At 47.5% G+C, this 17,504-nt stretch overlaps 1 protein-coding gene across 3 annotated transcripts in view; it reads left to right on the top strand.

Moving 5' to 3' along the window:
* The window catches only part of Kiaa0513 (KIAA0513 ortholog), a 47,542-nt gene that overhangs the window by 18,070 nt on the left and 11,968 nt on the right, over positions 1 to 17,504 (top strand). For all 3 annotated transcript variants that reach the window (XM_051201587.1, XM_051201588.1, XM_051201586.1), the window contains exons 2-7: positions 11,468 to 11,928; positions 13,408 to 13,507; positions 14,174 to 14,247; positions 14,935 to 15,005; positions 16,216 to 16,411; positions 17,250 to 17,290. In XM_051201587.1, the coding sequence (XP_051057544.1) occupies positions 11,600 to 11,928; positions 13,408 to 13,507; positions 14,174 to 14,247; positions 14,935 to 15,005; positions 16,216 to 16,411; positions 17,250 to 17,290 (811 nt within the window). In that variant the 5' untranslated portion in view covers positions 11,468 to 11,599. The remainder of the gene's footprint in view (positions 1 to 11,467; positions 11,929 to 13,407; positions 13,508 to 14,173; positions 14,248 to 14,934; positions 15,006 to 16,215; positions 16,412 to 17,249; positions 17,291 to 17,504) is intronic.

Genomic DNA, 17,504 nt, shown 5'->3' with positions numbered 1-17,504 from the left:
TAGAACATTGTCAGCTTGTGATTTCTATGTGTGGGGGGTGGGGGAGGCAGGTTTCCGGCCAGCTAGGGGTTTAGCCAGAGGGAGAGGCAAGGTGGGAGAGGAAGTCAGCCTTGAAGGGGTGGGGTGCTGATGAAGGCTCAGAAGTGTTCAAGCACCCTCCTGAAGTTGCTTCTGAATACTGGCAGCATCTCTGCCTTTGTCCCTGGGGAGCTGTGTGGGCAGCCTTAACAGAGATGACAGGTGTCCTGAGTAGGCGGAGATGGACACTAGTGGCCTTTCTGCAGAGGACTTCAGGCAGCCTGCCAGGGCTTCCTGCCTCCGGGATGGTAGTTTGATCTCTCCTCCCACAGGACACAGATGTCCTCTACACTTGCACAGCTTTGTGCTTGACCCTCTCTCTCCTGGGCCAGCAGACAGCACTGAACCTGAAGAGAATGAAACATCATTTGCTCCCATCATGACTTCCAGTGGGATCTCAGGGAAGGCATATTTTCATATCCTGTGGGAACCTGTTTCCATCTGGGGATGTCCCACCCTTTTCTCCATATCAAAAGACACTGTTTTTGCCAAATTTCAAAAAAAAAATATTAGAGTCAAGTCAAGCCAGTCCCTCCAAATTGCACCCAGCTGTCTCAGTTGTTGGTTTGTCCTATTAAACAACTGCAGCTCAACCAGAACTTGATAGGCAGAGGTAGGCGAGTCTCTGAGTTTGAGGCTAGCCTGGACTAGAGTGAGTTCCAAGACAGCGAGGGCTACCTGAAGAAACTCTGTCTTGAAAAACAAACAAAAACCCCAAACAAACAAACAAACAATCTGGCCAAGCTTGGTGGCACACACTTTTAATCTCTGCACTCAGAGACAGGCAGATCTATGTGAGTTCAAGGCCCCCTGATCTATATATAAGCTTCAGGCCACCTACAGATACATAGTAAGAGACCCTGTTCACAGAAGGACAGTGACTGACATTGAGCTGGAGCATGTGATTATTGTGGAAACAGTGGAGTTAGGGGATGGTGAAGGAAAACAGTGGACTTGCCTGAGATAACTGAACCATTACCACTGAGTGTATGGCTTGAGTTTTGAGTGCCACACAGAAGCCCAGGACTCAAACTTGGAGGAGCTGATCATGTAATCATAATCCCTGTCCTCCCTTCATGGCCACTTGGGCTATTACACTCTTAGATCCTTCTGGATGTTGGCTATGGGATGGAGTTTGTTTGTTCTGGAACCTTCTGTGGTAGACAAATCAAGGAAAAAGGAGGCATGTCTCTGCCATGCCATGCTCCCAGCCTGTGGCACAATGCCTAGCTCATCTAGGTATGGGCAATGCTATCAATTGCTGTTCATGGAGAATATCACCTATTGTTTTCTCCCTCTGGATTAGAGACCGACAGTCAGTTCTCTCCTTTTCTCGTGGCCTTGGAAACATGTTAGTCATTTTTTTTTTTCTTTCCAGAGATGATACACTTGTATGTAACATGATGAGGGTTGCAGAAGAAAAAAGTTAGGTTGAGTTTCACAGAGAGACATCTCAGAGGGAAACAATAGGAGCCTTTCTTTGTTAAAACCTTCCTCTTGGCTCTCCTGGCAAGACAACTATGCTTAGGGCCATAGTGGTCAGTGGGCCTTACATTGTTGGAACTCTACCAGTCAAGTCCCTTTTATCCAACCCCTCACAGATGAGAGACCTGTGTTCCTGTCTCCAAATAGCTGTTCCCAACCATGAATTCCCTCCACTTCCTCTCCGATGTTCCTGTGGCAGCTCAGCATGATTTAATTTCAATGCCTTTGGATGCTGGGCAGATTCTCAGGAGCTCTCTGCTGTCTCTTTTCATCTTTTTTTTTAAGATTTATTTATTTATGTACTTTATGTATATGGGTGTTTTGTCTGCATGTCCATTTGTTTACTAGGAGAAGGTATTGGAGCCCATGGGACTACAGTTATGGTTGTGAGCTACCATGTGGTTGCTGGGAATTGAACTCAGAACCTCTGGAAGAGCAGCGACTGCTCTTAACTGCTGAGCCAATCCCTCCAGCACCCTCCTTTCATCATGTTTAAATTCTCTTAAGTGCATCAAATTAAAATGCCTTTGCAAATATATTCTGTATAAATAGGTGAATCCAGGTTTGCTATGAACTTAAAGATGAGGTTAATTAATAGTGTGAGCAGATAGCTAATAGCTTGGGCCATAGCTACTCACAGTATTGCCATGGAAAGGGAAGCTGATCACGGCTTCCAAGGTGCATAATTGTAGTATTCTCAGCATTCTCATTAGTACAAGCACAAACAACATTGTTATCTGGCTTAGACCAAACAGTTGATGGTGCACCCCAAGATCATTCTAGCTTGTGTGGTTGCTGCCTTGACACATGGAGTCATAGTAAGAATGTCATCATCCTTTGAGTACCTTTCAGTGTGGTATTTCTTCATGGGAAGGTATAAGCCCTGGCTGTTCTGTCCTTGAAGCTGACCACATGGGTGTATTCACTTTGCAAGGACTCTGTCAGCATGTAGTTAGGGTTTACATGTTTTATTTATTTTTGCTTAAGAAAAGGAGGGGCTACTCTCCTCACCACACAGTGATGGGTCTGTGGTGATGGGAACAGTAAAGGACACGTTTGTGTCATAGGTCCTTTATATAAGAATGAGATACAGTATCCATCAAGCACTTAATTAGTGTCAGGTCACTTTTTTGTCCTATCATGAGTTTGTTACCTATGTTCTAAACCTGGTGTGCTGTTTCCACAGTAGTGGACCTTGATCTCTGGGTAGACAGCACACTCAGACCATCAGCTACCCTTCCTAGCTCTTGTTACCCTTACCCCTTTGTGCTCACAACACCATAGGTGTGACTTCTTCCTAGATTCTGCCCAGACCTCCTACAGGTCCTCTCCTACTCATGCCCCTCCTCCCTTGCCTGAAATGAAGAGACACTGTGTGTGAGCTGCCAGTGGTCAGCTATGGACTCCTGGCAGGCTGTGGCCACAGTTCCATGCCAACCTTAACTGGCCCCTGAAAACAGCTCCAGCTGCTCTACACCTCTCCTCAAATGTCTTTAGTGCTTGTGTTGGTCCCTCCCACACTCCTGTACATGCTCCTGGTTCACGACCCTCACTTACTTCTAGATCTTCCCTGGAGCTACAGCTATTTTCACCTCCCAGCCTTGTACTCAGGGGCCAAGCTGTGCTATGGTGAATGGCATGTCAGTCTTCAGTTCATATCTAGGACCCTGAATGAAGACCCAAAACTGTCTTACCCGGCATAACTAGTGACATGTTGCAATCCCCTCTCAAAAGGCTACTTCTTAGCAATCCCTAACAGTAGTCTTTAGTTTTCCAAAGTGGTAGCACTTGGTAACCCTGTTTCAGGCCAAACTGTGAGTAGCTTCATAGTCTGGATGTTGCTCCCTCTTTGTGTCCCTTTATCGCAAAGTGATCTAGCCTATTGATTTATCCATGGAATCCCCTGAGAATCTTTTGTCATGGTGTGCTCCTGGTCTCTCCTCAGCCACCCTTCCTTACCTAAGCCCTTTGGCACTTTTTGGTGACAACCTCTTTGTCTCACAGCCCCATCAGATCATTGGGTTGTCCCCATGCCAGCACTGTGCCTTTGGAAGCAGGTGCTGAGGTGGAGATTCTGGGAGTTGCTTTCTCTACCCTCCCCTACATAGGAATGTCCCCTGCAGATGTGTGAGGTGCTGTCGATGACTGGGGACACAGCCAAATTCCACTTTCACAGCCTTCCCTGTGGCAGCTTCTTTCCTGGCAACTGCAGCACCACTCCTGTTTTGGCTACCACCTTACTCTGCTGGCACTGGAAACCCTCTTAGAACTCCAGCATGAGACATCTGGCACCTGACGGAAAGCTTACAAAATGCCATGCATGTCTTCGCCTAGCGCCAAACTCCAGCCAGCCAGATCCCCATTCCAAAGTGCAGGATTGGATGACTGCTGCTTTCTAGACTCATTTCAAGGAACATTTGGTCTCTGCCTTGTTAGAGACGTTGTCATTGAGACAGCCAGTGTCTTTTCATGGGGAGGAGAGGAGGGAGGCTCAGCAGGTGCTTAAAGAAAGTGATAGTGAATGCATCTGACTGGACAGAGTCTCACAGCACAGCATGGGTTGCCTTTGATTTGCTACCAAGAAGCTCAACTCATCCCATCACCTAAGGGCAATAATGGGTTTATGTGATTCTACAAGTCTGTACATTACCCTGGAGCCATATTAACTGGATATACATCTATAAACCTTGCCATCTAAAAGGATATTGGTAAAGTTCTCTATGGCTTAACATATTTCCATTCATTGGAACAACTACTGGTTCCTTGTCCAGCCAGCTGCCACTTCCCTCCTGAACTAGCCATAAGTCCCTTTCTGGTTAGACAGTCACCTTCCCTCAGTGAGGAGCATATTGGTTGGTCAGAAGCATTGGGATTGAACTCATCAGCTTGGCAGAGTTGAGGGTCCTCTTTCGGTCTCAGGGTAGGTGGTCTGCTTTCAAACTTCTTGGTGGCTGCCATCTGGTTGGGGTAGTAGTCACCCAGGCTTTGTCAGGGACTTTGTCTGGCACTGTGTCCCAGCCTTACGGGGTTCTTGTTAGGTCAGGAAGGATATAAGGGAGGCTATAGGAATATGTGTTCAGGAAATGCAGGCAGTCATAGGAAGCACTGTTAGCAGCAGGGCATGTATGTAAGTGTTTGCTGAAGTCCTTGAGCCTTGGATCACTTGTGCTTTCCTCCACTGCGCTTGCAGTGATGTGCTTCTGTACAGGGCATCTCAGCTACTTCCTTTTACTGTGATGAAATAGCTGACCAAAGCAACCTAAGAGGGAAAGGACTTACTGTAGTTCACGGTTCCAGGTGCCAGTCCATCACAGTGGGGAAACCAAGGCAACAAGAACTTGAGGCACATAACAGTCAGAAATAAATGATGGTACTTAGCTCACTTTCTTCTTTTTATTCAGTCTGGGACCTCTGCCTGAGGAATGGTACCACCCACTGAGGGTGGTCCTTCCTGTTTCTCTTTACTTATAAGAAAATCCCTCACAGATCTTGCCAGAGGCTAACCTATTCTAGACAATATGTCACAGGTGTACCAGAGGCTTATATCACTGGTGATTCTACATCCTGTGAAGCTGACAATATGAACCATGACACTAGATGATCAGGTTGAGCATCTGTGAAGAAAGTAAGATATTGGACTCTTGGGTTTCTGTCCTAGAGACCAGGATTCTAAGCCAGGAGGCTGTTCTTCCAACTCCCACATTTGCATCCAGATCAGCATAGTCAGTTTCCAGCTAAGCACCATCCAGGGCACTAGAAAACACTATTCAGACAGGGCCACTGGTGTGTTTGCAGCTGTCATGAGAGAAACAGCCACTAGCTGGAGGCAGAAGATTCAGTAGTGTTCTATTGTTTAAAAAGGGCAGGTGCTGAGTACACTGCCAGGCTAGAAGGAACATGCAGAGGAAGAGGGTGAATGACCTTCCTGTCCCCAGCTCCACTGCAGCATATTTGAGAGACTGAAGAAGTCTTCAGAGTCTCCAGAACTTGAGTGGCCAATAGAAGGAAGCAGCTTCATTAGGCCATTATAGAAGATCCCAGAGCAAGTTGGAAAGGGATTTGTGATAGTTTCTGCTGGGTGTGGGCCAGCCAGGCCCCAACTTCTACACCATCTTCAGGTCTCGATAGCTTTTTCTCCTGGCACTCCTAGGCTACAAGAAACACCCAGATGTCTACACCTGACAGGTATTTATGTCCTAACAACATTTTTCTTCCTTATTGCTACTAGAACAAATGACTGTGTGCTTAGTAGCTTTAAAAAGCTCACACTTACTGCTTTACTGCTGTGGAGTTTTCATTTGGCTCATTGGGATAGTCAAGGTACTGGCAAGATTCCTTCTCAAGGCTGCAGGGAAAGTGTTTTCCTTCCTCTCCAGTTTCCCATAGCATCTGCCCACACACCTTGGCTTTCTCTATCATCAAACCCAGTAGCCTAGTGTCATCATCCCCTTTTCTGACTCTGATCACCCCCACTTATTTCTAAGGCTTCTGGGGATGATACCAGGCTACCTTCATAACCCAGGACCATGATGCAGTCTTGCCAGACCCTTCCTAGCCCCTACTCTTGGCAGCTTTAGGACAAGATATAAAGCAGATACTTGCAAGTATGATTCTGTGTATCCTGTTCATGCAAGGGCTGGGCTACAGGGAGACCAGAACATGCTTGTACACACACGTGCACTGTATGCACACATACCCTTTTTGCTCAAAGTTACCTTCTAGGGAAGTCCCAGCCCTCTCACTCTCATGGTATGTTGAGGAAATCAGAGTTTGAGCAAAGCTCAGGGGATGTGGCTAAGTGCAATAGCAGACAGTCTTACCATAGTTCCTCTTGAAGCTTGGCTAGGAAGGGCTGAGGCAAAGGTAGGGCTGAGAAGAACCAAGAGAAGAAGTTAGGGTGCCTTCCTTACTCTCAGAATGCTGATGCCTGGGGTCTGCCTATTCAGTTCTGCCTCATTGGCCTGTACTTACCTTCCTCCCAGACTTTCTATGACCCACTCAGGCCTTACATAGCCAGAAAATCTTCAGTGGTTTGTTTTTCCCATGAGCAGCTGCCTAGCAACTGCTGGGGTTTCCTAGGCCATGGTCACCTTAGGATCTGTGTGTAGTACTGGCTTCTGGGGACCAGGTTTCCTTCCCAGACCTAGCAGCACTGTTTGGGACATTACCCGAGAATATCTCAGTAGTACTGTGTGTGTGTGTGTGTGTGTGTGTGCGTGCACGCGCGTGTATACATATGCGTGTGTGCATGGAGTCAGAGGTCAATGTCAAATGTCTTCCTCATTTGTTCTATGCCGGGTCCAAAGGAAACTGGATGTCCTCCAATTCTGGGGGTTAGACAAAAGACAACATTTCTCAGGAATTTGTGAAACTAGTTCCCCTTTACCAAAAGGGCTATTTCCCTATTGCTGGCAGAGGGGTAAATGGCTGTCTGTGATATCAACTAGCCTACCAAAACACATACTGGCCTCCAGGATCCCTCAGTATCACAGAGAAGTACCTGTTACACATTTCAGAGTTCATGCTGGCATCCTAGCTCTTCTCACTCCCTACCTTAAACTTCCCTTGCCCACAGGCTCCCCAACCCCAGCTACTCATTCTCTTTATAACATTATTTTAGCTATGCCCTCCCTCTCTTTGTCTTCATCTCTCACCCTTCCCCTCTCACTCTCTATCACTCTGCTCTCTTCCTGCTTCTCTCATGGCCAGGTCCAGTCTGCTGACCATGTTCAGTCTGTTCTGGACTCTTCCAGATGCCACTGGCTGTTTTCCTGCACATGTCCACAATAAAAACCTTCCCCTTAACCATACCATGAAGCAGTCATAACATCAGTTTATACATCCTGCATCTTATTTTTTGAAATAAGCTCTCACTGAGCCTGGAGCTTGCAGATTGGACTAGGCTGGCTGGCTGGGTCAGTGAACTGCAGGATTGACCCTGTTTTCACCTTCTCAGTATTGAGATTATAGATGCTCATTGCTGTCTGTGGCTTGTTTGTGTTAACATGGGTGTAGGGGGTCAAACTCAGGCCTTGTGCTTGTGTGGCTAGCACTTACCAACTGAGCCGTCTGTTTTCCTCTCGCTGGCTCTTGTACTTTGTGAGCACATACAAGCAGACACTCTTGCTCTTGCTCTTGACTGTGCCTCCAGCTCCTTGCACAGTGGTTGGTTTACATACAGTCACATCATTGAGTTTTGTGGCATGAAGGAATCTCAACCAAGTGTGGAAGTCACAGTTATGTACATAGCAGCACCTTGAACATGAACCAAAAAGTGCAGGGAGACAGATAGCTTTTCCAGAAGCCTGAGGATGTCTGCACTGTGGAGCAGAGTCCTGAGACTGAAAGCCAGTGTCTTAGACTGGACACCACCAAGGCCTTTTGGAGCCTCCTCCAATAGATTGAGGTGAGCTCTACAGATTTAGGGCTCACAGAATGCTTTGAAATGAATTTAAATTCATTGACACTATTGGAAGATTTTACACAGCAGATTTCAGCATGCCTTTAAAACTCTAGAAACTCTGATACCACTAGACCTATGCTTCTTAATGAGAGCCCCTGGCTGCACTGAAGCAGAAACAGTGTCAGTACTATGAGCCTAGGCCATCCCAGGCATTTCCTTGACGTTAGTATGAAAGCTACAGTGACCAACACTTTGTCTCACCTGGAAGCCTATGCTGTGTTGCCTTCCTGAAGAGCAGAGTGGGAGCTGATGGCCAAGCCCTGATGGTACACACCACCTCACCATGGCATCCTGGCTCTGTATGTGGCATAGGCTGGCCATCTCATCTTCTGTGAGAGATGAGACCATGATGCTGAGCGTCCTCAGGGTCAGGGACACTGAAATGTTGTCACACACAATGCTAAGGACCAGTGTTTTCCCCCTCTGCTTCTTCTCACTTTGCCCCTGACCTGTGATTTTGTCATTATCTGTAGTGGTATGAATAGAAATGGTCACCACAGGCTCATAGGGAGTGGCACTGTTTGGAAGGATTAGGAGGTATAACTTTGTTGGAATAGATATGGCCTTGTTGAAGGAAGTATGTCTTTGGGGGTGGCTTTTGAGGTTTCAAATGTTCAAACCAGGCCAAATGTCTCTCTTTTTAAGTCCCAGTTAAATGCTTTCCTTTATAAGAGTTGCTGTGGTCATGGTGTGTCTTCATAGCAACAGAACAATGACTAAGACACCATCCTGAACCCATAGAGGCAGAGGTAGCTCTGTGCTTCTGGGAAAGAGTGACTTATTTAACTTGCTAGCCCCATGAGCCCCAGGTTGGATTAGAAGTGGCTTTAATACACCAGTCTTGTCTTGTGCCTCCTAAGATGGCACACCTCTGTGACCCTTTTGTCCACTTAAGCTGGCTTCTTTGGCTCATGGACCACTGGTGTGAAAATGGGCTGAAGAGGGGGCCTGGACTCAGTGTCATCCGATAACCAGTGCTCTGCATGTCTCCAGCCCACTGTCATAGGATTTTTCATTCATCCCTATGTTTCCAGTGCCCCAGCAGGGATGGTGCACGGTAGGACACTTCCTGTAACTATTGACACTGTCCTCACTGCCTTAGTCACTGACTGCTATGATGTCCATGTTATTACTCCTTCACTTGATGTATGTAGGTGCCTGTCTGTCAGAGTCAGATACTATGTAGTGACATTTTTTTTTCTTCTGTGTAACTGATTTTGGTGGTTTGAATTCTTTTCTTAGAATAAATTCAAGGCATTCAAATTCTTGAATGGGAGGAGTGACAGACATGGAATTTCTGAGGTTGCATCTGTCCCTATTGTCAGGGAATTAGAGAATGTCAGTTTTGCTAAAACTATGGTGATCTTTGGATTGTTTAGGTTTGGGGTTTGGGGTTTCTTGTATGTTTTGTTGTTTTTGAGACAGGGTTTCCCTGTGTAGCCCTGGTTGTTCTGGAATTCATACTGTAGATGAGGATGACCTCAAACTCAGAGATCTGCCTGCCTCTGCCTCCCAAATGCTAGGATTAAAGGCATGCTGGATTGTAGCTTTAAAATTTTTGTAAATTGGTACATAAATGTTTTAATTTGTGTGTTTTAAGACAGGGTCAAATGTAGTGACTTCAAACTCACTTTGTATCTGAGGATGACCTTGAACTCTGGATCTTCCTGTCTCTACCTGGGATTATAGACATGAGCCACCACACCTAGAAACTTTGTAAGCATTTAGTGACTGTGCTTCCTCTTGTGTGTTCTCCTGAGTGGTTTATGTATTAGTGAGAATCGAGCTTTTATTTAGAGCTGCATGAATCTAAAATGTGGTTAGGATTAACAGTGTCCCTGCCCTAGTCATTGCACATGTTTTCCTTGTATGTTTTTCATGGGTAACCTTAAGCATGTGGCCATGTGTGTGGCTTTCTTTTCTTTGGAGAGTGGGAATGTGGATCCACATGGCCCTTACACATCTAACAATGGGAGACCATCCCAGAAAGCTGGGTCACAGGCAGCAGATGTTACTAGGAGAGGGGATCCATCCCAGTGCCCCTCTTTACCCCATTCTCACCGAGCTGCCACTCACTGCCACCTGACCTTGTGAGCCCTTGCTACTACCTTGGCTTAGACAGGATATCAGCCAAAGTTTGTGAGTCTCCTCTGCACTGAAGCAGGCTTTATGGGCTCCACTGCACGTGGATCACTGCCCTTGTGCATGTGTGAATGAGGATGGTGGCCAGAGCCAGCTGTTCTATCTTTCTGACTCAGAGAATCTAAAAATATCCTAGGCTGGGTGTTTGGAGGGAATCTATCATCAACCTGTGAATGTTAAGCTCTCAAGAGTCAGCATGTGTGGGTTTGAACTGCATTTCCCCGAGAAGATGCAATCATCTCAGCAGTACAGATGACAGCCCTGCCCCCTGCCTCCTAGGTATCTTGTCTGATAGGCCTGAGGCCATGGCTGTCTCAGGCTCTTGCCCTTGGGCTGCTGCCCCTCAGAACTGGTAGGAAGGGTTTCCAGAATAGCAAATACATCCTGAGCCAGTGCAAGAAACAGGGTTCTCATGCTCTCTCAGCTCCATGAGTATGTCCCCAGTGAGGTGTGCTCGTTCATGTACCAGATGTGCAGTGAGAGTCTGCACTGACTCACACATGAGTCTAGATGACAAGCTAGTGTCAGGTCAGCAGGGACCATAATTGATGGTGAATTGCTGTAGAGTAAAGCCTCTCAGAAGATGGATATGTGAGCCTGGCCTTGAGGGTGAACAGGATTGTGCAGTATGAATAGGGAGGGAGAGAGAAAGAGAGAGGGAAAGAATAGGAGAAGGGAGAGGAGGAGGAATAACTCCAGGCATCATGATCAGAGCACAGGAGGTGTCTTCTCATTGATATCCAGGCAGCTGCAGCACAGGAAGAATGGAAGAACATGGTAGAATGACCAAGAGATTGAGAAGAAGTGAGAGGCCTGGGCAGGCTCTGGGTCTGCAGGGAAGACTGAAGAGAAAGGGGCTGTGAAGGTGAAGGGGCTGCTGCTTAGCAGGGTACCACTTCCGCAGCTACTTAGGACAGTGAGCCAGCAGGAGCATTGTTCCTGCTCGATGTTTGCTGCCAGTGAAAATGGGTGTCATTATGCTCTGGAGATGACTCTGATTTGGTTGGCTGGAGCATGGGGAGATGTTGTGTGGTGCTTAGCTAGGAGGGATCCTGACACTGGGGTCCCTGAGCTCCTTTGGTTAGCAAGTACCTAGGGCCTGCTACCACATGGCCACAAAGTGGTCATAGGAAACAGACAATGGCTGGTTGCATCCCAGATTCTATAAGTACAAAGAGGATCATCAGTGCAGGAGAAAAATGTGACTCATGCTTTCCTAGGGTTGATTTGTGATTAGTGACTTTCCTTGGGGAATTGACCTTCTCATAGTGACAGTGTTTATGTGTGTTTCCATTCCAGATGCCATAGGGCCTCTGAGCTGCTAAAGACTCAGCCTTGGTGGCTGGAGACTCCCAATACACTTGTACAACCTTGTAGCTTCAGGAAACTGCTCCTCAGGCTGTACCCATTCTGTTGGGCAGCCCAGCCACCATGGAGGCCCCAGAAGTTCCTGTGGGCTCACTGATTGACTTTGGGACTGAACCACCTACCTCCCCTCCCATGGAGGCAGCACCTTCAACACTCCAGGACCCAGATGGCTCCCTGGGTGATGGTGCATCTGAGAGTGAGACCACCGAGTCTGCAGACAGTGAGAATGACATGGGCGAGTCACCTTCACACCCATCCTGGGACCAAGACCGCCGCTCCTCCTCCAATGAGTCCTTCTCTTCCAATCAGAGTGCTGATTCAGCCCCAGATGAGGAGACCCTGGCACTTCGAGAGTTCATGCGCAGCTATGTAGAAAAGATCTTCTCTGGAGGGTAGGCCTCTGAGGGATGGAGGGTAGGCCTCTGAGGGATGGAGGGTAGGCCTCTGAGGGATGGAGGGTAGGCCTCTGAGGGATGGAGGGTAGGCCTCTGAGGGATGGAGGGTAGGCCTCTGAGGGATGGAGGGTAGGCTTCTGAGGGATGGAGGGTAGGTCTCTGAGGATGGAGGGTAAACCCTTTGTGGGATAGGTGTTAAACTTTTGGAATTCAGGGTTGGACTTGTGCCTTTAATCCCCAGCATTTGGGACACAGAGGCAGGTGGATCTCTGTGAGTTTGAAGCCAGCCTGGTCTACAGAGTAAATTCCAGGATAGCTGGAACTATTATACTGAGAAACCCTGTCTTGAGGGGGGAGGTCAGTGTATATGCTACAACATGTGTGTGGAGGTCAGACAACAACTTTCAGGAGTTAGTTCTCACATTCCACCTTGATAAGGCAGAGTCTTTCCTGTTATGCTGCTGCCTGGCTCATTATAGACTAGCTGGCCCATCAGATCCAGCTTTTTATATGGGTTCCAGTAATCAAACTCAAGTCATTGTGCTTGCACAGTTGTGCCTTTATCCACTGAGCCATCTCCTGGCCCTCTATTATGGTTATTGAAAGAGTAGGGGTGCCACGAGTAGAGGCCCAGGAAGTAGGTGCCTAGGGTTAGAATGTGGCCTGAGCAGAGGGATCTCTGGGTGGGCCCCTAAACTCTGCCTATCCATGTCACTGTTAAGTAGTACCTCAGCTAGGACAGGGAGGTAGATGCCAGCCCAGAATCCAGAGGTCCCAGGTATAGTCAGCTACAGCAGCTTGTCAGAACTTGGGTTTTTTATGGACCAGCCACATCAGCATCTCCTGAGTTGGTGGAAACTCAGAGCTTCCAGCATTGTAGCTCCCCTGGGTTTGCACATGGAATCTATCAAACTTATCTTGTGGGGACAATCTGCCCACATCTATAGTCTTGGGGAGCCTGGTTTATAGTGTGATAGTCCACTTTTCATTTAAAACAATACTAATATTTACCTGTTGGCCTATGGCTGGGGCTCATCTGGCAATATGCTTGCCCAATGTGCATGAAACCCTGATTTAATCCCAAGCAATGCATAAACCAAGCATGGAAGCATATACTTGTGGTTCCATCACTTGGTAGATGGAGGCAGGAGGATGAAAAGGTTATGGTCACCCTTGGCTACATAGCAAGTTTGAGACAAGCCTAGTATAGAGACTCTTATCTAAATTATATGTAATATATTTTGTGTATTTATAATAGTTTAGACATGTTTTATATTATAATTCATATATTAATATAATAGAGTAATTTATATGTAGTATATTAACATTTATACATGATATTTTTATATGATTGATAATATTATTATTGTCTGTGACAAATCCATAAGTAAAAATTACATAAGCTGGCCAATCTCCAGCCTTTATCTTCATTTTCTTCTCTAAATTTGAGGAAAATGCTTGGCTATTCATTCACAGGGAGGACTTGGACCAGGAAGAGAAAGCCAAGTTTGGAGAATACTGCAGTGGTGAAGATGGGAAAGGCCGTGAGTGGTTCGCACGGTTTGTGAGTGCACAGGTGAGTGCAGGGTGGGTGAAAAAGGACCAACAACCTGGTTTAGTGCCAATAGATGAAGAGAGTGGAGGACATAAGCCAGTAGAATGCGGACAGCTGGGGCAGGGTATAAAGGCCTACTCCAATTGGAAGCTCTTCTTTGGAAGGAGTAAGGACTATGGCAAGCTTAGAAAGTCTCCCAAAATTTCTTTTTCAGAGGCATGTGGGCTCTGTCCATGCATAGTCTTATTCAGTAACCCATAGTATTCAAATTTTACAAAAGATAACATTTTCAAGGTTGTGAAAGGCAACCAATGTTTTGAGAAAGCTTTGGAAGAATCACATTTTGCATATTCCCATTGTAGGGATGTATTCTTCACAGAGAAATTAGAAAGTGCAGGAAAAAGTAACCAACAAACCCAGGGATAGCCAGTTGTCATTTGGAGTTTTGTCACTCCATACTTCTCCCCATGGAGAAACTTTACAAAGTTCTGGGAGAACAATGCAGGAGAGCACCTCCTGGACTCCAGTGCAGAGGGCACTGGGAAATGCCTGTCCTGCCCAGAGCCCTGGCAGAAGGGAAGAAGCCTTTGTGGCCCATCCAAGAAGCGTGGAGGTATGCAGAGTGACAAGCCTCCAGCCTTGCTGAACCACCAAGTCATGCCGATTTGCCTGATTCTTTCTACACAGCGCTGCAAGTCCAAGTGTGTATCAGAGCCAACCTTCTACCGCCTGGTGCAGTCCTTCGCGGTGGTGTTATTTGAGTAAGTGACATCCTCCCCAAAGCCTCCTGCAGCTGTCTTTCCTGCCTTTCCCACCCATAATGAGCCAGCTGTGAGTGATGGCCATACCAGCTGTCTCCTACTCTTGGTTAGAATTCGTGACCAGCATCTTCTGGGAGCAGATTAGTGGGCTCCCTCCTGTTCTTATGGGAGATGGGGTTGTTCTGTTTGCCCTTCTCATTCAGAAGGCAGTGTCTGTAACTGGACTAGTATAATTTCCTCTTTTTAAACCTTCTTTCTCTCTGCTTGCTAAGTTAAATGGCTGTGTGACTATCTCATTAATATTTGGTTGGAATCTTTAGCATACTGCAGTACAGTCAGAATGATCCTTTGCATTTATAGAATGCCACTCAGTATGTCGCTTTCTTGTTTGCAATAGTTTGTTTTGATTTTCAACATAAAAGGCATAAAAGGCATAAGTATTTATCTACTGTGGTCCACAAGTGCTACCCCTGGACCAGGAGGATAGGGACTGCAGATCAAGTTCCAGGACTGCCAGGGCTACACAGAGAAACCCTATCTCAAAGAGGGAGAGAGAGAGAGAGAGAGAGAGAGAGAGAGAGAGAGAGAGAGAGAGAGAGAGAGAACAACAAATAAACAAGCAAAAACAAACTTGGAGTGGGAGTCAGGTAATGGGACTGAAGCCAGCCCACCTTGCTCCCATCCCAGGTGCCACCAGATGGATGACTTCGGGCCTGCCAAGAACCTCATGACCATGTGCTTCACCTACTACCACCTGGGTGAGTAAGCCTGAGCAGAGCAGCCACCCTGGAATGGAGTTGAGTGCTGGTAACACAACATGAAGGGATGCTTCCTTTATTGCCAGCAGGTGTTACTGGGCTTCCAAAGACAAGGAACTCATGTTGGGGCAGGACAAGCAGACACAAGACTCCTGAGGTGGAAGGAGATGTGGACTGCACTTGGGGTCAGGTCTAGCTGTCTCTGCAGGGAAGGATATGACAGGAGGCAGGAGGGTCTGTTTACTGCTCCAGCAAAGCAGGATGCAGAGCTGGCCATCTAGGGGAGCAGCCTAGGATTAGTATCCTGGGAAGAGTTCAGGGTGGCTGGAGATGATCAAAGATATAGAGCTAGGAAGTCTCTTTTGGCTCATTGTGTTGAAATGTCTAGTGTTGAGTTGCTGCAAGGTGCCTTGTGCTGAGCCCTGCAGCCTGCCAGCAGGGCCTGGTCCAACTCAAGGAAAGTGCGGAGAGCCTCCCTATGGAGACCCGGGCATGGGTAATGGAGTAGTCCCTCACACTCTCCTTGGTATTGTTCCACTTTCACGTTCAGCCCCTTCCCTATGCATGTGCTCTGGGTCTTTTGTTCCTCAAAGCCCCAACTGGCCTGACTGCTATAAATCATCAGCCTGGCCCTTCACACCAGGCTGTGTACTTGTTGGCTAACATCAAGTCAAATGGAAAGGTTCATTCTACTCACCTAGCCAGAGTCTGTGCAAAGATGCACAGTAGGCCCAACCTTGTTGAGGTTATTTCCACTTACTGCCCTAAGGAAGGATACTGTGTTACCTCACTCATCTCTCCCCATCTCTTCTATCCCATATTGACCTGAGGAAGGCCCATTCTAGATGCCTTTGAGAAAGACTGAGTCTCTGTCCTGTACCCACGCCAGGCTTCCTTTTCTCCCTGTTGCCACAACCTCAGCCCGGCTATGTGTCTCTCAGTGTAGTCTTCTTTCCAGATGCCAGCTGCTTCAGGCTGCTTCATAGTTTCTACCCACTTCTCTGTGCAGTCTATGCTTTTTGACCACCCCAGGGAGGCCTGGCCTTCCTTGTCTGGGGCGCTTGCTAAGCCAGCTGCTTCTGACCAGCCTGTTGAAGGAACTGAGAATGTTGCCTTCTATCCTGCAGTCCCTGGGAACCACTTTCAGGCACTCTCCTTCTCCTGTCCATGCTGCAAACTACTTCTTACTCCTTTTCTCCCCTCTTTCAAGGAAAACCACACCTGCTCCCTGCAGAGCCCAGGGAGAAGCCAGCTGGCAGCATCGACTCCTACCTGAAGTCAGCTAACAGCTGGCTGGCAGAGAAGAAGGATATTGCTGAGCGGCTGCTGAAGAACACAGAGAATATGAAGGGCTTCTTTGGGGGACTGGAGACCAAGCTGAAAGGACCACTGGCCAGGAAAAATGAGTGAGTATGGGTGCAGGCCTGATCTTGTGTGGAAATAAACTTTGGGAGAAGCAGGTGGCTTGCCTAGTCTTAGCCCTGAAGCTGCTTTTGAGTCACACAGCTGTCAGCTCAACATGACTCTGCACTCCCAGAGCTCCCCATGGTTTCCACATGATGTTTGCTTGCTGACACACAGGGGTCCAGGAACCAAGATTTTTGGGCTGACAGGTTTTGTCAGTTGGCAATGAGTATGCACTCTGTTCCTCTTTCCTCCTATCATCATCATGCAAGTTAAGGATAGTGAGATCAGGGAGGTCTTGGGTGTCATTGTCTCCAGTAGAGGCTGCTCTGACAGACAGAGGACATTTTTGTTTTGTTTTGAGACAGGGTCTCTATGTAACTGGCTGCCCTGGAGCTTGCTATGTAAACCAGGCTGGCCTTGAGATCACAGACATCTACCTGCCTCTACCTCCCAAGTGCTGGGATTAAAGTCATGAGCCATCATTCCTGGCCCCAGAAGGCTCTTGAGATGGGTGCATTGGTCACAGGAGTGCTAAAGCTAAGATAGCATGAAGAGGGGTACCACAGTACAGGGGCAACCATCCAGGGCCCTGCACTACCTGAGGCTTGGTTACAGCCAGGGTACATGACTTGTCCCTCCCTGTCCACACAGTGGGCTCATAGAAAATGGTGCCATGCAGTCTCAGCACCACAGGCCTCAGTCCCCAGACCTATTAATTGCCACTGTGGCACTGATTCCCAACCTTTCTTCAGAGAAGCCACACAGAGAACAGGGCAGCATCCAACAGGAAGTATGACATGGGCCACCTTTCCACTGCTTTGGTCTTTCTCCCTCTAGGGAAGATGAAAACAAGCCTAAGGACAGACAGCTGAAGACTGGTAAGCACACAGCTCTCTGGGCTGCATAGGAAGTGGGACCTTAGGGAGGTGGGGTCTATGGCATGGTGAACCTGAAGGTTGATGCCTGGGGAAAAGGGGTGCCTGTGAAGGAAGGTGAGGCCTACCTATCTAGCCTTGTAAGCAAGACACACCACCCAGGACTCTTAAACTGGCCCACCATTAGCCAACAGGAATAAGCAGGTTGCACATGAAA

The sequence above is a fragment of the Phodopus roborovskii genome, unplaced genomic scaffold, assembly GCF_943737965.1.
Source record: "Phodopus roborovskii unplaced genomic scaffold, PHOROB, whole genome shotgun sequence".
In the NCBI taxonomy this organism is placed as follows: domain Eukaryota; kingdom Metazoa; phylum Chordata; class Mammalia; order Rodentia; family Cricetidae; genus Phodopus; species Phodopus roborovskii.
This window is presented reverse-complemented; position numbering and strand designations above follow the sequence as displayed.